This window comes from Scyliorhinus canicula, chromosome 18 (genome assembly GCF_902713615.1).
Source record: "Scyliorhinus canicula chromosome 18, sScyCan1.1, whole genome shotgun sequence".
In the NCBI taxonomy this organism is placed as follows: Eukaryota; Metazoa; Chordata; class Chondrichthyes; order Carcharhiniformes; family Scyliorhinidae; genus Scyliorhinus; species Scyliorhinus canicula.
This window is the reverse complement of record NC_052163.1, coordinates 108,959,577-108,978,188: the sequence shown is the minus strand read 5'-3', so window position 1 is coordinate 108,978,188 and position 18,612 is coordinate 108,959,577. Positions and strand designations below refer to the sequence as shown.

The window sequence follows — 18,612 nt, the reverse complement described above, 5'->3', positions numbered from 1 at the left end:
GATTAAATGAAACCTAGTATTTCAGACGTTTTGAAATAATGTAGTGGTGAGCGCAGAACTTCTCCAGCTGTGGGTCGAGTACCTCAGTGGGATCATGAGATGAAATTTTGGGGTCACAAGCTCTGAGGCAGCAATGGCTGCTTCTGGAGTCTGGGCTGAATATTAACAGCTGGAGACCTGTAAATTCTTGCATTTATTTCTTATGATGGATATGACCTGAGAGACGAACCTTTTGAGGCTTGATTTCTGCTAACAAAGGCCTCTGAAGAAAGAATTTTTAAAGAGAAGCCTGCAGTTTAAACACTATGTATCCACCTCTCTTCTCCCTCTGCCTCATGCTCGCACTCAACTTTCGTACCCTCAAATTTTCACTCTGGGGTCTCAAGCTTGGAGCATTAAAATGGGGTCACACTGGGAAAAAGTTGGGAAAGCACTGGATTAGCATGTTGGATTGGTAGTCCATGCAATATTTTTAACAATTAATGGATTGAATATAGTGCATGTTGTAAATCGTATGTACTAGTCTAGATGCCCTAATTGGCTATGTGAATTTTTGTTGTTTGAAACTCTGAACATGTGGAAGGGCTTATCCCGCTTGGCAAAAGTGAATTTGGGTGCAACTTGTAGTAATGGTCCCTGGGCATGTGATACCAAGACACGGATTTAAAAAAAAAAATAACTTTAGAGTACCCAATTTTTTTTTCCAATTAAAGAGCAATTTAGCATGGCCAATCCACCTACACTGCACATCTTTGGGTTGTGGTGGTGTGATCCACGCAGGCACAGAGAGAATGTGATACCAAGACGAAGATGAAGCCAGTACGACATGCTGTCTTTGCTCTTGATTTAAGATGATGTGGAAAGATCTGGTAGAAATAAAACCCATCAGACTCCTTACACAGCAACTGATGCAATGTGACAGGTCTCTGTTATGGCCAAATCAGCAGATAGACCCTTGAAAGCTTAGCAACCTTCATTGATCTTGGCTGAAGATTGCAGTCCGCAGTCTACAAAGCAAAAGTACTCCCCCTTCTGTATAACCCAACTACATGGTACGCTGCTGGTGAAATTGTTTTTATTTTTGACTCCATTAAATCCATCTAAATATGGCTAGGGTTGAGTACTTTAAATTGTGTTCTCTTTTCACTTTTTAATCTTTTTTCAAGACTGAAATTAGTCTAGAATGGGAGAGCAGAAGCACAGTTCAAGAGCAAGGTTTGAAGGAGATTCTTGAAAGGTGGAATGGCATATGGAACAGAGTAGAACATTTAACAAGATATTGTGGCTGTGCGCTGCTGCTAATGGTGGCTTGGAGGAATTCCGGAACAAGTCAATGTAGGGATGCAAGAAACCGTGTGGTGGGGGGTCACAAAGGTAGGGTGATGTGAGATCCTGTAGGAGTTGAAAAAGACTGATTAAAATTTTGAAATGGGAATACTGGAACACTTAGCCAGTGGAGTTAAGAAAGAAGGGATTATTTTATGGAAATATAAGAGCTGACATGAATGAGCATAGAGGATGCAGTTGGGCTCAGTTAATACTTGTGGGCGAGTATGCTGGGAATCCAGCTCTAAGAACTTGGGAGCAATTCAAAATAGGTGAAGGTGAAAAATATTATACAGGTGGAAGGAACTGATTGAGCTGGATGCCAGTGAGCTGTGCTTGTCGCAGATTTGGGTGACTGGCTGTGTTGCTGGATCTGAAGTTGTTGATGGGAGAGAGAGCATGACTCTGTTTCCTTTTCCTTATCTTAAACTGGGACGAGTTGTATTACATTCACAACCTGATAGATAAGCAGTTCTGAGAGCATGGCAACAATCCTTGGGTCAATGGCACAGGTAGAGCTGAATGTTGTCATTGTGCATGTTGAAGCTGCTTCTGTAGTTGTCATTCAAGGTGAAAAGTAGATGCCTGAAGATATACTGTTTACAACAGATGTAAATATGTGGATAAGAGGGGCAAAAGCCATTTCCCGGAATTGACATTTTCTTATTGGTTAGAGTGGACCATGGGTCATCATTGTAAAACATGGATTGCAGTGAAAAGATATTGGAAGAGTATGGTTTTGTGCCTGTGTTAAAAGGTGGAGATGTGAAGGAAAACCGGGAATGGGAGCTATAGATGAATTCTACAGGATGCAATTAATTTTGATGAGTGGCATTTTATGCCATGGATCTGGCAGAAGTATTATGGGGAGGACATTAAAGGGATTGTGAGAGAATGATTTCAACTAAAATCTGATGATACTTAGTATGTTTCTTTAAATAATTTCCCCAATCCATGGCTAAAAATCAGACGATCAGCTCCTTGATCTTGGACTACCTTGCTATAACCTAATGGCTCAGTGATTTTTATCATTCAATGGTTTTATTTTGTTGGATCTGCTCAGCATGTCCTGTAGCGATGTATGGTGTGCCTCTGTATTGCTACACATATTGGTGTACAATGAATGGCAGTGTATTCGTGCACATTGCACTGCATCATTTCTTAAAAGCATACTTTATGCAATATTCCTGAAAGACGATGAGATTATGAATGCTATTAGATCTATTTTATTTATCCTCCACTTCTAGAATGTTATCTTGCCATTATCTTGCCAATGTCTCTTCAGTTTAAGCATCCATTTAAGTACTTGGAAGAGCTACTTTGTACTCATTATTTATTTATTTATTTATTTAGTTAACCAACTATTTTATTGAAGAAATCCATCGCCAAGTGTTTTGGATTCACTAAAGTTTAAAATGCAGTTGATATTCTGAAAATTTCCCTCCCAAGTACACAGTATTTATTGTCTTTTGTTAGTTTAATGTATTTTGGTGGTAGGAATGTGTTCATTAAAAAAATTAAAAGAATAATGCATTAACTAGTCCTGATGAAATACAGAGTCTTTCAGGTTACAGTATCTGCAGTTCATGGCATATATGAAGACACCTCAGTACAAGACAAACTTACAGCAGTTATTGGACCAGGAAAAGGTACAGCATTTGGATCATCATCAAATCCTGATTACAATGTTTATGATGTGGTTAAAAGGACAGAATATTCTGTCAAATTCTTTTGAGGTAATCTTTTCAGATGAGATGTTGAATGTTGCCCCCTATTGTGGATGTAAAATAATCCCATGACACTTTTTCACCAAAAGAGCTTGGGTGAGTTATCCCTCTTGTCCTTGGCCAGTATTTTTTTTCTTCAGTGAGCATCACTAAAACTGATTATCTAGTGATTTAAGCTTATTGGGCACAAATGGGCTGCTGTGTTTCGCTCGCTCCTGCCCACCAGATCCCTGCACTTTGTCCGCCACTTGCTGTGTCCCTCTCTCTGCTCTTTTTGCCCCCTGACTCTGCAGCTCTGTGACGCTGTTATCTATTATGATTCAACCACTCTGGTGTCAAAATATAGAATCCCTGCAGTGCAGAAGAAGGCCATTCGGCTCATTGAGTCTGCACTGAACACCCTACCTAGAACAACTCCCCCGCCCTGTCCCTGTAACCACACCTAACCTGCACATCCCTGGACACCAAGGGGCAATTTGTAGCATGGCCAATCCACCTAATCTTTACACCTTTGGACTGTGGGAGGAAACCAGAGCACCTGGAGGAAAACCCATACAGCCACTGGGCGAAAGTGCAAACTCCACACAGACAGTCACCCAAGAGTGGAAATGAACCCAAGCAGCAGTGCGAACCACTGTGCCATCCTACTTTCTGCAAAAGTCAAATCTTCTTGAGATCAGATTTGATGTAGTAGTTGTGAGATGAATAATGATTGAATGTCCCCAGAAACGTCTTTTGATATGCAATGTTAAGTTAGAGTTCACTCTCTTTTTAAAAAAAAATTATGGCATAAGCAGAAATTGAGGATTTTTAAAACTCTTATCACTGGAGATACATTTGAGTTATTAAGATAATAGCATGATCTCTAATTTGGAATAATTACATCGATTACTATCCTATGTTTGAATTTAAGAAAATGCAAGCCAATTAGGAGCTGTCCATGAAATGTAAGTTCTTTGTTTTCAGTTGAAGAACATGCAGTTGACGGGAACAGCACAGCAGTTGTTTAGGCACTGTCAGACACAGAAAGAAGAAGTTCGCCTTCTTTTTCAGCAAAAACTTGAAGAGGTATAAACTGTATTCACATCTTTAAATATAAAGCTACTGATTGAGGGCTATATTTCTCTGAGTATAAAATTAATTTTCCCCTTTATCAGTAAAATGGAAATTCATGTTTCAAGTGAAACTTTTCCTGGAGTTCTGAGAAAGAACCCATGGCCATGCATCGCTGGCATTTTCTGTTTGTTTTATCTTTATTGTACACAGGAAGTTCTGTTGCTGTTATCTCTGGTTTTGTGCCCCTATTCTTTTAACCACTCAAAAATTGGTAATGATTAAACTCCTCAAGGTTAATTGAGTTATCACTCACTCCGCGTTTATAAAGAGGGACTTTTAAATGTGAATTTTTAGTAACAGGCATTTGATATCTTGGCTATCTCAATTGAACAGTTTGTGATGGGTGGGATGTAGAGACTGTTGTCCCACACCCCTTTTTTGGGAACACTGTTGTGAAATACTCCCTAGCAACTCAATGCTTTACAGTCAGCCATGAAGGAATTGTGCTCACTGTTCATCTTGCACAGAGCTGCTCAAAGGAGTTTTTAGAGAATTTATAGCTCAGCCGGCCTCCAGCTGGTGTCTGTTTCAGCACAGCTCCCTCCATTACTGGGGCTGTTTAGCACACTGGGCTAAATCGCTGCCTTTGAAAGCAGACCAAGGCAGGCCAGCAGCACGGTTTGATTCCCATAACAGCCTCCCCGAACAGGTGCCGGAATGTGGCGACTAGGGGCTTTTCACAGTAACTTCATTGAAGCCTACTCGTGACAATAAGCGATTTTCATTTCATTTTCATAAGGAATCTGAGAGTAGGCCAAGGAAAAGCGGGGTACTTCAACCAATCAGATTAAAGAATCCTGAGTGAGGCATACAGATTCTAAAGGAATCTAAGAAATAATACAATTTTAATACTGTTTGTCGGTTAATGTAAAGTGATGTTGACGTAAAATAGTCAAAGGAAAGCAGATCGCAAAGCATTTTCCCTTATTTAATTTTCGATTGAGTGGGGCAAGAATGATTTGCCTAGAGTTCGTTTTTTTTATTGGAACCGCAACAATTTTTCTCAATTTATTTCTCCACGTCCCCTTGCATGCACATGAGTCATTTTTAATCCAATCATTTGTTGACCATAGCACGTGTATACTGATTTCAATGATAAGGGCTACTAATTCTAATGTTTGAGGCTATTTGGGTGAAGCAGGACATTTCATTATCTCGCCTTTGTGGTCAATATTAATTGAAATCACTGATGTGTAAATTCAGAAATGTGCAGACTTTAAACACTGCCTTAATTGAATGATACTATGTACTGTCGGAAGAAAGGGACTCCATTAATAAATAATTTGACAGATATCTTCTCTGTTATGTTGCTTCACATTTGGAATACTGTGTACAGTTCTGGTTGCCTCATTTTAGGAAGAACGTGGAAGCTTTGGCAAAGGTTCAAAGGAGATTTACCAGGATGTTGCCTCGAATGGAGAGTAGGTCTTGCGAGGAAAGGTTGTGGGTGCTAGGTCTTTTCTCATTAGAAAGGAGGAGGATGAGGGGCGACTTGATAGAGATTTATAAGATGATCAGGGGAATAGATAACAACATCATGGGCCGAAGGGCCTGTTCAGTGCTGTATTTTTCTATGTTCTATGTTCAGAAGTGTTTAGATTTACCAACTTCCCAGTCAAAAATGCAATGCAGAACTTCAACGGAAACACTATTTTTTGTTTGGAAAATTATTAAACAGCAATAATGTGTATGAATTGTAGTAAGGAATTGACGATAGCCTTCTCAATTGTGAGATATTTTAAATTTATTCTTTGGCCTACCCTTTCTTTTTTCCAGTTGGGTATAAAGGCCATGACATTCAATGATTTACTCCAAGCACAGAAAGAGATCATCGCTCACAACAGGCAGCTAAAAGAACAGACCAAGCAGCTGGAAAAAGATAACGGTGACCTCAGGAAACATAGTCTACAGCTGGTAATTATTTAATGGGCTTCTAGTGGGATGTAATTAAAAACATGGCATTTTGAATCCTGTCGCAGTCTGAGCCATTTGACCTCTTGTCAGTCATAATTAGGCATGTTAGAATAGAAGTTATTGCCAGACTTGGCGACGAAGTTTTTAGAAAAATCTTGAATTTATTCATGTTCCTGTCTGGTGATTATGGCTTTCTTTAAATTAATTTTAGAGTTTTAGGGAATGCATTGAAGCACCCATCTTCAGTTATGATTGTCCTCAGTTTGTTATGAGCTGCTGAGTCGAGATGTGCTGCATTCCCTGTGAAGGAGTAAATGGACAAATTGTTATTCTCTTCCCATGCAGCTCCTCAAAGCCAGTTTAGTGGTTTAGCTGGAAATGAAGGTTTGGTTTGCACATGCAGCATTTCTAAGGACAAGTGATTTGGGATCTCAATTAATGCAGTTCGGAGATATGACAATTTTCAGGTTTTGAAGAATCTTGGCATATGAACATTTTTATTTGGGTGAGGGTTAGCTAAAACGTTTTTTACTTGGGTCATAATGTTACAGCTGAAAGCACGATGCGAAGAGCTAAATTTGGATTGGTCTTCTCTGTCTTTGGACAACCTGCTGAAGGAGAAGCAAGCCTTGAAAAGCCACATCTCAGAAAAACAAAGGCACTGCTTAGAACTTCAGGTAGGATAGCGACAAGCTATTACTCTGCACTCATTTTCTAAAACCAGCAATTGATAGTTTTGCCAGTTTGCTTTCCTTGTGTAAGCGGAGTCTCCTTCTGATTAATCTAAAATTGCACACCTGATTGCAAATTGAAGTAAAGTCCACTTTTTAGCAAAGTTGTCAGATATGAGAAAGGCAGACCTGCAATACATCATTAATAGAAACATAGAAACATAGAACAGTACAGCACAGAACAGGCCCTTCGGCCCTCGATGTTGTGCCGAACAATGATCACCCTGCTCAAACCCACGTATCCACCCTATACCAGTAACCCAACAACCCCCCCTTAACCTTACATTTTAGGACACTACGGGCAATTTAGCACGGCCAGTCCACCTAACCCGCACATCTTTGGACTGTGGGAGGAAACCGGAGCACCCGGAGGAAACCCACGCACACAGGGGGAGGACGTGCAGACTCCACACAGACAGTGACCCAGCCGGGAATTGAACCTGGGACCCTGGAGCTGTGAAGCATTTATGCTAACCATCATGCTACCGTGCTGCCCACTAATGATTGATCAGTCAGCTTGCCTCACTGTTGTTTTAAGTGGGAAAGGTGGACCTGTAGCCCGGAGCTCAGATTTTCTTTCCATTCAACTCTGATATACCTTTTAAATATGTCTGATAAGGAATAAGGGTGCTTCTGGCTGGAGAAGCAGTGAGAATCTTCACCTTGCCACATACAGTTGATTTACATTAGGTTAAATGCAACAGCACCCTTGCACATAAAGCCACTGCTTGGGATCTATTGGTATGCCTTTAAGGGGAATGAAGGCATGCTCAATAATATAACAAACAAGCGGTACATTTGTCACTGATTATATTTGTTTGTTAATTTTTTGTTTTGTATCTGTCAGGCATTGGGGCTGACAAAAAGCAAATGGAAATTGGCAGAGCTCCTATTACACAAGCATGTTTTTATTTAACTTGAGAGTTTGTAGCTATATGATTCAGAGAAGAATTCTTTTCATGTCTGACAGTACTTCTGTATAATTAAATGGCCGAATCCTTTCCCTCTTTTCTCTAATTTTGTACATGCAGGTTAGAAGTTAGTGAAATTATTTCCCTTGTTTTAATGGCCACAGTTGAACCTGAAACCTAACAGGTTTAAGCTGAACAGAAGTGTAATAGAGCCATCATTGTGTTTTGAGTGAATTGCTCAATAGCCCAAATATAAATATATAAAGTCAAATGGAATTTTGTGGTCAACTTGACACGATTGCCAACCCTGCAAATGCAGACCCAGTGGGCCGAATGGCCTACTTCTGCACAATAGGGATTCTGTGGACCTGTAGAAGTATTAAATTGACTCTCAGGCATGTAAATCAAACAGTTTTTAGATTGATCGAAAACTGAAATTAAGATAGAATTTGTTTTTGCAGTTTGTCTAAAGAGAGAGATTATGAAGCTGGTAATATGTCCCTCTCGTACAATGCTGCTGACAGTATCTGGATGTTGATAGAATTTAGCGTATCATTTTTTAAAAACAAAACTTAATGTGTATTTGCACAGACTTTAGATATTAAACCATATGCTTGATAATTGAAGAGTTTGGAAAGATCGGATTTGGAATATTATTGTTTTCCCTCTTTCTTCCCTCCCCGCCGTCATTAGATAAGCATTGTGGAGTTGGAGAAGAGTCAACGTCAGCAAGAGCTAATACAGCTTAAATCATATATGCCATCAGATGATGTATCTCTTCACCTGCGCCACAAAAGCAAAAACTATGACATGGATACAGAAAGAAACAGATATCAGCTTGAGATTGAGTGTCCTAAAATTCCAATGGCAAACATGAATGGTCTGAGCCCTGAACTCTCTATTAATGGAAGTGCAACACCTTTTGAAATCCACAGTTCCATAAACCGGCCTCCTTCCAAATCTCAGAGCGTATACAACACTGTGTTCCCAGACCAGGAGAATGGACTGTGCATCCCAAACCTTATGAGTAAACACAAAGCAGACAGGTTACAAAGTCACTCTCTCCCTGACTACACTAGGTTTTCTCCTGCCAAAATTGCACTTCGTCGACATTTGAACCAAGATCATACTGGAGGTGAAAAGATTGCACATGATGTACAAATGGTCTGTGCTCAGAGGTCAGTGACAGATGCTGTTTGAAATGAAAAAGCCAAGTAATGTTACAATAAGTGTTTGGACTTTTCCCAACAAGCAAGTGACGAGTATTTCCCCTTGGGGATACAATTATTGTTTAGCCAACATGAAAATGTCTTTCATAAAGTTGAACTGGCAATGCAAGTGTTTGTTGGGTGGATTTTCTAATTATGTTTTGATTGTTTGACCTTGCTGGCGCAATTCTAACAAAATGGTGATTAGCTGCAAAAGCTGCAATCCACAAGGACCATAGGTATCTCTCTATTATACAGAGACAGTTAGTCATAGAGTTTTACAGGACGGAAAGAGGCCCATCACGTCCACGCCGACCATCACCTAACTATTCGAATCCCATTTTCCAGCACTTGGTCCATAGCCTTGTATGCAACAGCATTTCAAGTGCTCATCTAAATACTTGGTTATGTAGCTTGAGGGGCATCATTACAATGACAGACCTCCATAAACTACCACAAGAATATGGGAAACAAAACAAATCTCAAAATACTTTTATTGCTACACTCAGGAGGCCTGGACTTCCTGCATTATGCTAGTGGATCTGCTTCTGCACAGTTCAGTCCATATTGAAACATCTGGTTCACATGGCCAGTCCACAAAAAACAAAATGCTTTTCTGCCAAATTGTAAGCCACAAATAGAATGAATTTAAACTGTTCAAAGGAGAAATACACTCTGACTAATGGCCATCTTACTAGGCTCCCAAGTTGATTATTGGCTTGCCACTAAGCAATTTGCTGCCGAGCTTTTGATTTCATCAGCTATAGGAAATCTATTGATCTCAATCATCCTACATGCATAGAACATAGAACGATACAGCGCAGTACAGGCCCTTCGGCCCACGATGTTGCACCGACATGGGAAGTCAAAAACTAAAAGGCCATCTAACCTACACTATGCCATTATCATCCATATGCTTATCCAATAAACTTTTAAATGCCCTCAATGTTGGCGAGTTCACTACTGTTGCAGGTAGGACATTCCACTGCCTCACCACTATTTGCGTAAAAAACCTACCTCTGACCTCTGCCCTATATCTATTACCCCTCAATTTAAGGCTATGTCCCCTCGTGCTAGCCATCTCCATCCGCGGGAGAAGGCTCTCACTGTCCACCCTATCTAACCCTCTGATCATTTTGTATGCCTCTATTAAGTCACCTCTTAACCTTCTTCTCTCTAACGAAAACAACCTCAAGTCCATCAGCCTTTCCTCATAAGATTTTCCCTCCATACCAGGCAACATCCTGGTAAATCTCCTCTGCACCCGTTCCAAAGCTTCCACGTCCTTCCTATAATGAGGCGACCAGAACTGTACGCAATACTCCAAATGCGGCCGTACCAGAGTTTTGTACAGCTGCAACATGACCTCATGGCTCCGGAACTCAATCCCTCTACCAAAAAAGGCCAACACACCATAGGCCTTCTTCACAACCCTATCAACCTGGATGGCAACTTTCAGGGATCTATGTACATGGACACCGAGATCCCTCTGCTCATCCACACTACCAAGAATTTTACCATTAGCCAAATATTCCGCATTCCTGTTATTCTTTCCAAAGTGAATCACCTCACACTTCTCCACATTAAACTCCATTTGCCACCTCTCAGCCCAGCTCTGCAGCTTATCTATGTCCCTCTGTAACCTACAACATCCTTCCGCACTGTCTACAACTCCACCGACTTTAGTGTCGTCTGCAAATTTACTCACCCAACCTTCTGCGCCCTCCTCTAGGTCATTTATAAAAATGACAAACAGCAACGGCCCCAGAACAGATCCTTGTGGTACGCCACTCGTAACTGAACTCCATTCTGAACATTTCCCATCAACCACCACCCTCTGTCTTCTTTCAACTAGCCAATTTCTGATCCACATCTCGAAATCACCCTCAATCCCCAGGCTCCGTATTTTCTGCAATAGCCGACCGCGGGGAACCTTATCAAACGCTTTACTGAAATCCATATACACCACATCAACTGCTCTATCCTCGTCTACCTGTTCAGTCACCTTCTCAAAGAACTCGATAAGGTTTGTGAGGCATGACCTACCCTTCACAAAACCATGCTGACTATCCCTAATCATATTATTCCGATCTAGATGATTTTAAATCGTATCTCTTATAATCCTCTCCAAGACTTTACCCACAACAGACATGAGGCTCACCGGCCTATAGTTACCGGGGTTATCTCTACTCCCCTTCTTGAACAAAGGGACCACATTTGCTATCCTCCAGTCCTCTGGCACTATTCCTGTAGCCAATGATGACATAAAAATCAAAGCCAAAGGCTCAGCAATCTCCTTCCTGGCTTCCCAGAGAATCCTAGGATAAATCCCATCAGGCCCCGGGGACTTATCTATTTTCACCTTGTCCAGAATTACCAACACTTCTTCCCTACGCACCTCAATGCCATCTATTCTAATAGCCTGGGTCTCAGCATTCTCCTCCACAACATTATCTTTTTCCTGAGTGAATACTGACGAAAAGTATTTATTTAGTATCTCGCTTATCTCCTCAGCCTCCACACACAACTTCCCACCACTGTCCTTGACTGGCCCTACTCTTACCCTTATCATTCTTTTATTCCTGACATACCTATAGAAAGCTTTTGGGTTTTCCTTGATCCTACCTGCCAAAGACTTCTCATGTCCCCTCCTTGCTTGTCTTGGCTCTCTCTTTAGATCCTTCCTCGCTTCCTTGTAACTATCAAGCGGCCCAACTGAAACTTCACGCCTCATCTTCACATAGGCCTCCTTCTTCCTCTTAACAAGAGATTCCACTTCTTTGGTAAACCACGGTTCCCTCGCTCGACCCCTTCCTCCCTGCCTGACTGGTATGTACTTATCAAGAACACGCAATAGCTGTTCCTTGAACAAGCTCCACATATCCAGTGTGCCCAACCCTTGCAACCTACTTCTCCAACCTACACATCCTAAGTCATGTCTAATGGCATCATAATTGCCCTTCCCCCAGCTATAACTCTTGCCCTGCGGGGTATACTTATCCCTTTCCATCACTAACGTAAAGGTCACCGAATTGTGGTCACTGTCTCCAAAGTGCTCACCTACCTCCAGATCTAACACCTGGCCTGGTTCATTACCCAAAACCAAATCCAATGTGGCCTCGCCTCTTGTTGGCCTGTCAACATATTGTCAGGAAACCCTCCTGCACACATTGTACAAAGAACGACCCATCTAATGTACTCTAACTATATCTTTTCCAGTCAATTTTGGAAAGTTAAAGTCTCCCATAACAACTACCCTGTTACTTTCGCTCTTTTCCAGAATCATCTTCGCCATCCTTTCCTCTACATCCCTAGAACTATTAGGTGGCCTATAGAAAACTCCCAACAGGGTGACCTCTCCTTTCCTGTTTCTAACCTCAGCCCATACTACCTCGGAAGAAGAGTCCCCATCTAGCATCCTTTCTGCCACCGTAATACTGCCCTTGACTAGCAGCGCCGCACCTCCCCCTCTTTTGCCTCCTTCTCTGAGCTTACTAAAACACCTAAACCCCGGAACCTGCAACAACCATTCCTGTCCCTGCTCTATCCATGTCTCTGAAATGGCCACAACATCGAAGTCCCAGGTACCAACCCATGCTGCCAGTTCCCCTACCTTATTTCGTATACTCCTGGCATTGAAGTAGACACACTTCAAACCACCTACCTGAACACTGGCACCCTCCTGCGAAGTCAAATCTGTGCTCCTGACCTCTATACTCTCAACCTCCCGTACCCCAAAACTACAATCCAGGTTCCCATGACCCTGCTGAATTAGTTTAAACCCCCCCAAAGAGCACTAACAAATCTCCCCCCCCCAGGATATTGGTGCCCCTCAGGTTCAGATGTAGACCATCCTGTCTATAGAGGTCCCACCTTCCCCAGAAAGAGCCCCAGTTATCCAGAAATCTGAATCCCTCCCGCTTGCACCATCCCTGTAGCCACGTGTTTAATTGCTCCCTCTCCCTATTCCTCGTCTCACTATCACGTGGCACGGGCAACAACCCAGAGATAACAACTCTGTTTGTTCTCGCTCTGAGCTTCCATCCTAGCTCCCTAAAGGCCTGTCTGACATCCTTGTCCCCTTTCCTACCTATGTCGTTAGTGCCAATGTGGACTACGACTTGGGGCTGCTCCCCCTCCCCCTTAAGGACCCGGAAAACACGATCCGAGACATCACGTACCCTTGCACCTGGGAGGCAACATACCAAACGTGAGTCTCTCTCGCTCCCACAAAATCTCCTATCTGTGCCCCTAGAGTCCCCAATTACTAATGCTTTGCTCCTCTTCCCCCCTTCCCTTCTGAGCAACAGGGACAGACTCCGTGCCAGAGGCCCGTACCCCATGGCTTACCCCTGGTAAGTCGTCCCCCCCACAAGTATCCAAAACGGTATACTTGTTACTCTGGAACGGCCGCAGGGGGTCCCTGCACTGACTGCTTCTTCCCAGTCCCTCTTACAGTTACCCATCTATCTCCAGTCTTTGGTGTAACTACTTCCCTGAAGCTCCTATCTATGACCCCCTCTGCCTCCCGAATGATCCGAAGTTCATCCAACTCCAGCTCCAGTTCCCTAACTTGGTCTTGGAGGAGCTGGAGATGGCTGCACTTCCTGCAGGTAAAATCAGCAGGGACACTAACGGCATCCCTCACCTCAAACATCCTGCAGGAAGAACATTGCACTGCCTTCCCTGCCATCCCTCTAAGTTCCAATCAAGTTCTGGTTAACAAATATAAAATAAATAAAAAATAATAATATAATATAGCACTTACCTGCTCACACCAATGGGTCTTATTATTAGGTTAGAGGAGGAGGGCGAGTGGGAGACACTATACGTGTAGTGTCGGGTTTCCTCTCCACCAGAATTTATTGGCTAGGGGGAGAAATAAAAAAAAAACCTTCCCAGAAGTCCGCGGGTCGTACTTCCGGTTCCCGCCTTATATTGAAAGAAAAATAGGATCGGTACCAGCTGGCTCTCCCTCTCGCGCCCTTTTTAAAGTCCTGGCTGGCTCACCTCTCACGCTCTTTTGAGCAGTGGAAATCTCAGCTATCTATCACAAATTGCAGATAATGCTGAGTGAAGTGATGACTTAAAATCTGATTTGATCTATTTTTGTTAACTGAAGGTATTAAGGGGATATAGGGTCAAGGCGGGTGTAAGAAGTTTGATCAGAGATCAGCCATGATTTCACTGAATGATGAAACAGGCCCAAAGGCTGAATGACCTAATGGTGATCCTACGTTAGAGAGATTTAACCAAGGATATCAAATAAAATTTATTTTGTTCCTTTAAGTTTACATTTATCAATCAATTTGAACTTCTGCATGAAAGTGAAATTTTCTGATCAATTGCAGGATTGAAAACTTAAAAGAAACTGGCTTCTCACATCAGAGTCCAGGCGTCCGAAATGGTGTTCAGCCTGGTTCCGGTGAACAACAGCAACCTTTGTCCCCTACATCACAGCAGATGACATCTGAGAAAAGTGCAGAGAAGGTATTGAGAGTACAGTGATATAATTTGGTTTCTCTTTCAGGTTTCTAAAGTGTACTAAGCATTGTGCTTTGATTCATGCTATCTGATTTTTTTTTACAATTAACTCGGGTTGTGTCTTCGGTTAAGCTTTTGCATTGTATATGTTTCTGCATTGTTATCTATTCTTGCATCCTCTTTTTCTTTTGACTTTTGCCTATATTAGGATGTAAACTATCCTCTCATGGGTGGGTGATGAACTGGTAAACCTGAATTCAGTCATGAAGTGTGGAAACAGATTTAATCTAACATTTATGAAGTGCATCATCATGTATAAAAGTATATGGCAGCACGGTGGCACAGTGGGTTAGCCCTGCAGTCTCACGGTGCCGAGGTCCCAGGTTCCATCCCGGCTCTGGGTCACTGTCTGTGTGGAGTTTGCACATTCTCCCCGTGTTTGCGTGGGTTTTGCCCTCACAACACAGATGTTCAAGGTAAGTGGATTGAACACGCTAAATTGCCCCTTGATTGGGAAAAAATGACCTGGCTACATGAAATTTATTTTTAAAATAAATTTTTTTTTTAAATGTATAAAAGCATGCTACTTGATGAAAAGAGGTGGAAATTAGGCAGTGCTTCTTGAATAGTCGCATCACCTATTCCCCTAATATGAAGTTTTGCTTGGTGATAACCAATCTTAGTCCTTGATCCTGAAAGGAGTATTGGCCATAGCTCAAAACAGACATCCCTGCCCAATCCAGGTCTGAATCAATGATGCTCCTCTCAAAGGCACTGCAGTATTATCAGGAGAGTAGTATTGGCATCCTAAAGAAATTTGATTGATTTTTATGCCATTGGGTTTTGGACCAGTCTGATTGGAACTGATGTTCAGTTCATTTTTTTGAAAATACATTGGCTGGGTGTGAATTTCCACACCAGTCAGAATGGCAGCCTTTCAAGCAAGAATAGCTCTGCAAAATCCGTGAGTTTCTGTTCAACTAGGAAACCAGCTTAAAGCGGAAGGTACAGTCTGCACATGCACAATCATGTTGCATGTCAAACCTGCCCCAACTAAGCATGGTGCGGTCTTGCATATGTTTTTTTCCTCTGGCTTTGCTTCTCCTGGCAGGAAAAAATCCAAATGAAATTCTTCACTGGTTCTTGATGACAATTCAGTAAATTCCAGAAGCCCATGCGAACTCATGAACATTCATTATCCCAGATACCTCGCACCATAACTTTTTTTATATGCTGAGATCCCCTCCTTTTAGAAATGAGTTCATCTATCATTTTGGAGGATTGTTGCCAATCTAAACTTGCTGGCTCTTCGGGAATCTATTGGAGAGCATAATAAATCTTTGAAAATTACTTATCGAATTCTTTACTTTATATATTGTCTGATCATACCATCGAGTTGCCCTATTTTTATACATCTGAAAATGCCATATCTACTGAACATAATCTATTCCCTTTATCAGTTTAAATACTTCAAGTTTAACTCTTCTAAGGTGATGTTTGGCGAATGAGAATATTCTCCTCCCCCCAGCCTATCTAGGTAACTAAGATCTCCAAGAGGTAATTACTCCAAATATATAATTATGGTTTCCCCTCCTTTATACTTTTGCCTGGACTGCAATATCACCACTAAGTAGAAATCGAAACTAGGGATACTATTCCAAATGAGGCTCAAAGCTACCAAACTCTGCATAATAAATCTCTGTATTGTTTCAGCACTCTATAGAAAATGTCACGCCCAATACCACAACCAGCATGGAAATGGCTTAATTCTCACCAACAGCCATTTCCATGTGTACTTCTCTAGCTATTTATACGTTCGTTTCTAGCTACAGAATTGGCATCAGCTTCTCAACTGATTTCTGATTTGTGGCAGTAGAGTGAACTGGGATTAAGTTTCCTTACTTGTTCACAGGAAGTGGATGTCAGTGGAAAGGCCAACACTTGTTGCCCATCTCTAATTGTCCTTATGAAAGGTGGTGTTGAGCTGTCTTCTGGAACCACTGCAGTCTGTGGTGTATGTATACCCAATTTGCTGTTGGGAATGGAGTTCCAGGATCTTGATCCAGTCACCATGAAGGAACAGTGGTGTAGCTCCAAGTCAGCATGGTGTGTCAGCATGATTTGAAGAGGAATTTGCAGATGATGGTGCTGCCATGTATCTGCTGCCCTTGCTCTTCTAGATGGTAGAGGTCGTGGGTTTGGAAAGTGCTGTGTAATGTGCCGTACCAAGTTGCTGCAGAGCATTCTGTAGATGGTACATGCTGCTACTACTTTGTTCTGTTAGTGAAGGGAGTGATGTTCTGTTGGTGAAGGGAGTGAATGCTTAAGGTGCTGGATGGGTGTAGATCAAGCGGGCTGCTTTGTTTTGGATGGTGTCAAGCTTCTTGGAGTGTTCTTCAGACATCATTCATCCGGCCAAATACCTAAGCACAAGTAATAAGTGACCTTCTAAAGCTAAGGTACTTGATTAAGTAATCTTGGCATTTCTTCATGCAACTTGCAAATTTTTGGCTTCAAGAAACTAGTAATCTTAAGTGCTCTTAGGAGTTCCCATCTGAACCTTGAACTCCCAACATGAATACATTTTAATGAGGTGACTGGGCCTATCCATTTAAAATCTGAAGAAGTAAAAGTTTATCGAAATTCAGTTTCGTGGCCAGAATTTTAGGAGTTGTGAAGTGAGTTACTTGCCACAATTCGCAGCCTCTGATATCTTGCAGACGCAGTATTTACATGGCTGATCCAGTTCACTTGTCAGCAGTAACCCCAGCATGTTGATGGATAAGGAATTCAGCAATGGTAATTCCTGTTGAATGCAGAGGGGAAATGATTAGATTCTTTCTTGCTTCAGATGGTTATTGTCTGGCACTTGTCTGGCGTCAGCGTTACTTATCTCTTATCAGCCGCTACCAGAATATTGTCCGAGTCTTGCTGCATGTGGGCATAGACTGCTGCGTTATCTGAGGAACTGTGAATGGGTACTCCACACTGCGAACATCTCCACTTCTCAATAACTTTTCCAGAAAAGTCATTGATGAAACAACTGAATTTGGACCTAGGTACTAAGGAACTCCTACAGCGAGGTTCTGAGTCTGAGATGATTGGTATGTCTAAACCAGTAGCGACTTTTACTTGATACCCATAGGCTGAAAAGTTTGTCAGGGTGCCTTGATATCATATTTGGTCAAATGCTGCTTTGAAGTCAAAGGCAGTCACTCATTTTGTGTCTGGAATTGTTTCAGCCAAGCTTGTAACCAGTTTTTAGCCGAGTGGCCCTGGTGGAAACCAAACTGAATATCATTGCGCATATTGCTTGTTACATGCCAATTGATAGCACTGGTTGACAACTCTTTCCATCATTCTGCTGATGATTGAGAATGGACTGATAGAATGGTAGCAATTGACCGGATTTAATTTGTTCTGCTTTTAGTGGGCAGGACATAGCTGGGCAGTTTTCCACATTAAAGCGATGCCAGTGTTCTACTTGTACTGCAAGACCTTGGCTAGAGGCAATTTCTTCTCTGCTTCTTTCGTTCTTCATGATACAAAATACAGTGATTTTAGCGTTCAGTTTTTCTGTGGTCTGCTTGTTGAAAGGTAAATTTATCCCTCCTTCCATCGATGACCATTGTTCATTCTCTGACCGTGACCCTTGTTGGAAAGAGAATTTTTTTTCCAGCCAACATGGAATGGGTAGTTTACCAGCTGTAGTTAGTAATATGCTGCAGTTAGTAATATTCAGGGTGTCTTTACTAGCTCCTCCCCATGTTGAATGAGCAGTGCTTGTCCAAAATGAACTGCTGAGTCATAAATGCAGCCAAAACTCAGTGACTAGACTCCCAAGACTCGGCATGTGCAGATCTGCAGTTGCAATTCAGTGTTGCTCTCCCTGCTGCTTCACCACTTTGTATTGATCAGCATCAAATTTGTACTGAATGGGCCTTCTTGTCCATCACTTTATGCTTTGCTAGAAAAGTGAGGCAAAAGTAATGGCCACTTAATGCAGTTAGGATCCATTGGCTACAAACTTTAGATGGCATGGCAGAGATACTGTATTTTCCAAAAGTCGGTGAGATAGGCCAAGAAACCTGTTGTATTAATTTAATTCTTTACACATTAAAAAATGTGGCATGGTAGCACAGTAGTTAGCACTGTTGCTTCACCGCACCAGGGACCTGGGTTCGATTCCCGGCTT

At 41.9% G+C, this 18,612-nt stretch overlaps 1 protein-coding gene across 11 annotated transcripts in view; it reads left to right on the top strand.

Annotated features, from left to right (window-relative positions):
- dot1l (DOT1-like histone H3K79 methyltransferase) overlaps positions 1 to 18,612 on the top strand; it is a 143,756-nt gene that overhangs the window by 86,577 nt on the left and 38,567 nt on the right. For all 11 annotated transcript variants that reach the window (XR_005457956.1, XR_005457957.1, XM_038776965.1 and 8 more), the window contains 6 exons: positions 2,884 to 2,975; positions 4,020 to 4,121; positions 5,946 to 6,083; positions 6,635 to 6,760; positions 8,419 to 8,903; positions 14,285 to 14,423. Coding sequence is in view for 9 of the 11 variants with exons in the window: in XM_038776965.1 (XP_038632893.1) it covers positions 2,884 to 2,975; positions 4,020 to 4,121; positions 5,946 to 6,083; positions 6,635 to 6,760; positions 8,419 to 8,903; positions 14,285 to 14,423 (1,082 nt within the window). In the remaining 2 variants the exon portion in view is untranslated. The remainder of the gene's footprint in view (positions 1 to 2,883; positions 2,976 to 4,019; positions 4,122 to 5,945; positions 6,084 to 6,634; positions 6,761 to 8,418; positions 8,904 to 14,284; positions 14,424 to 18,612) is intronic.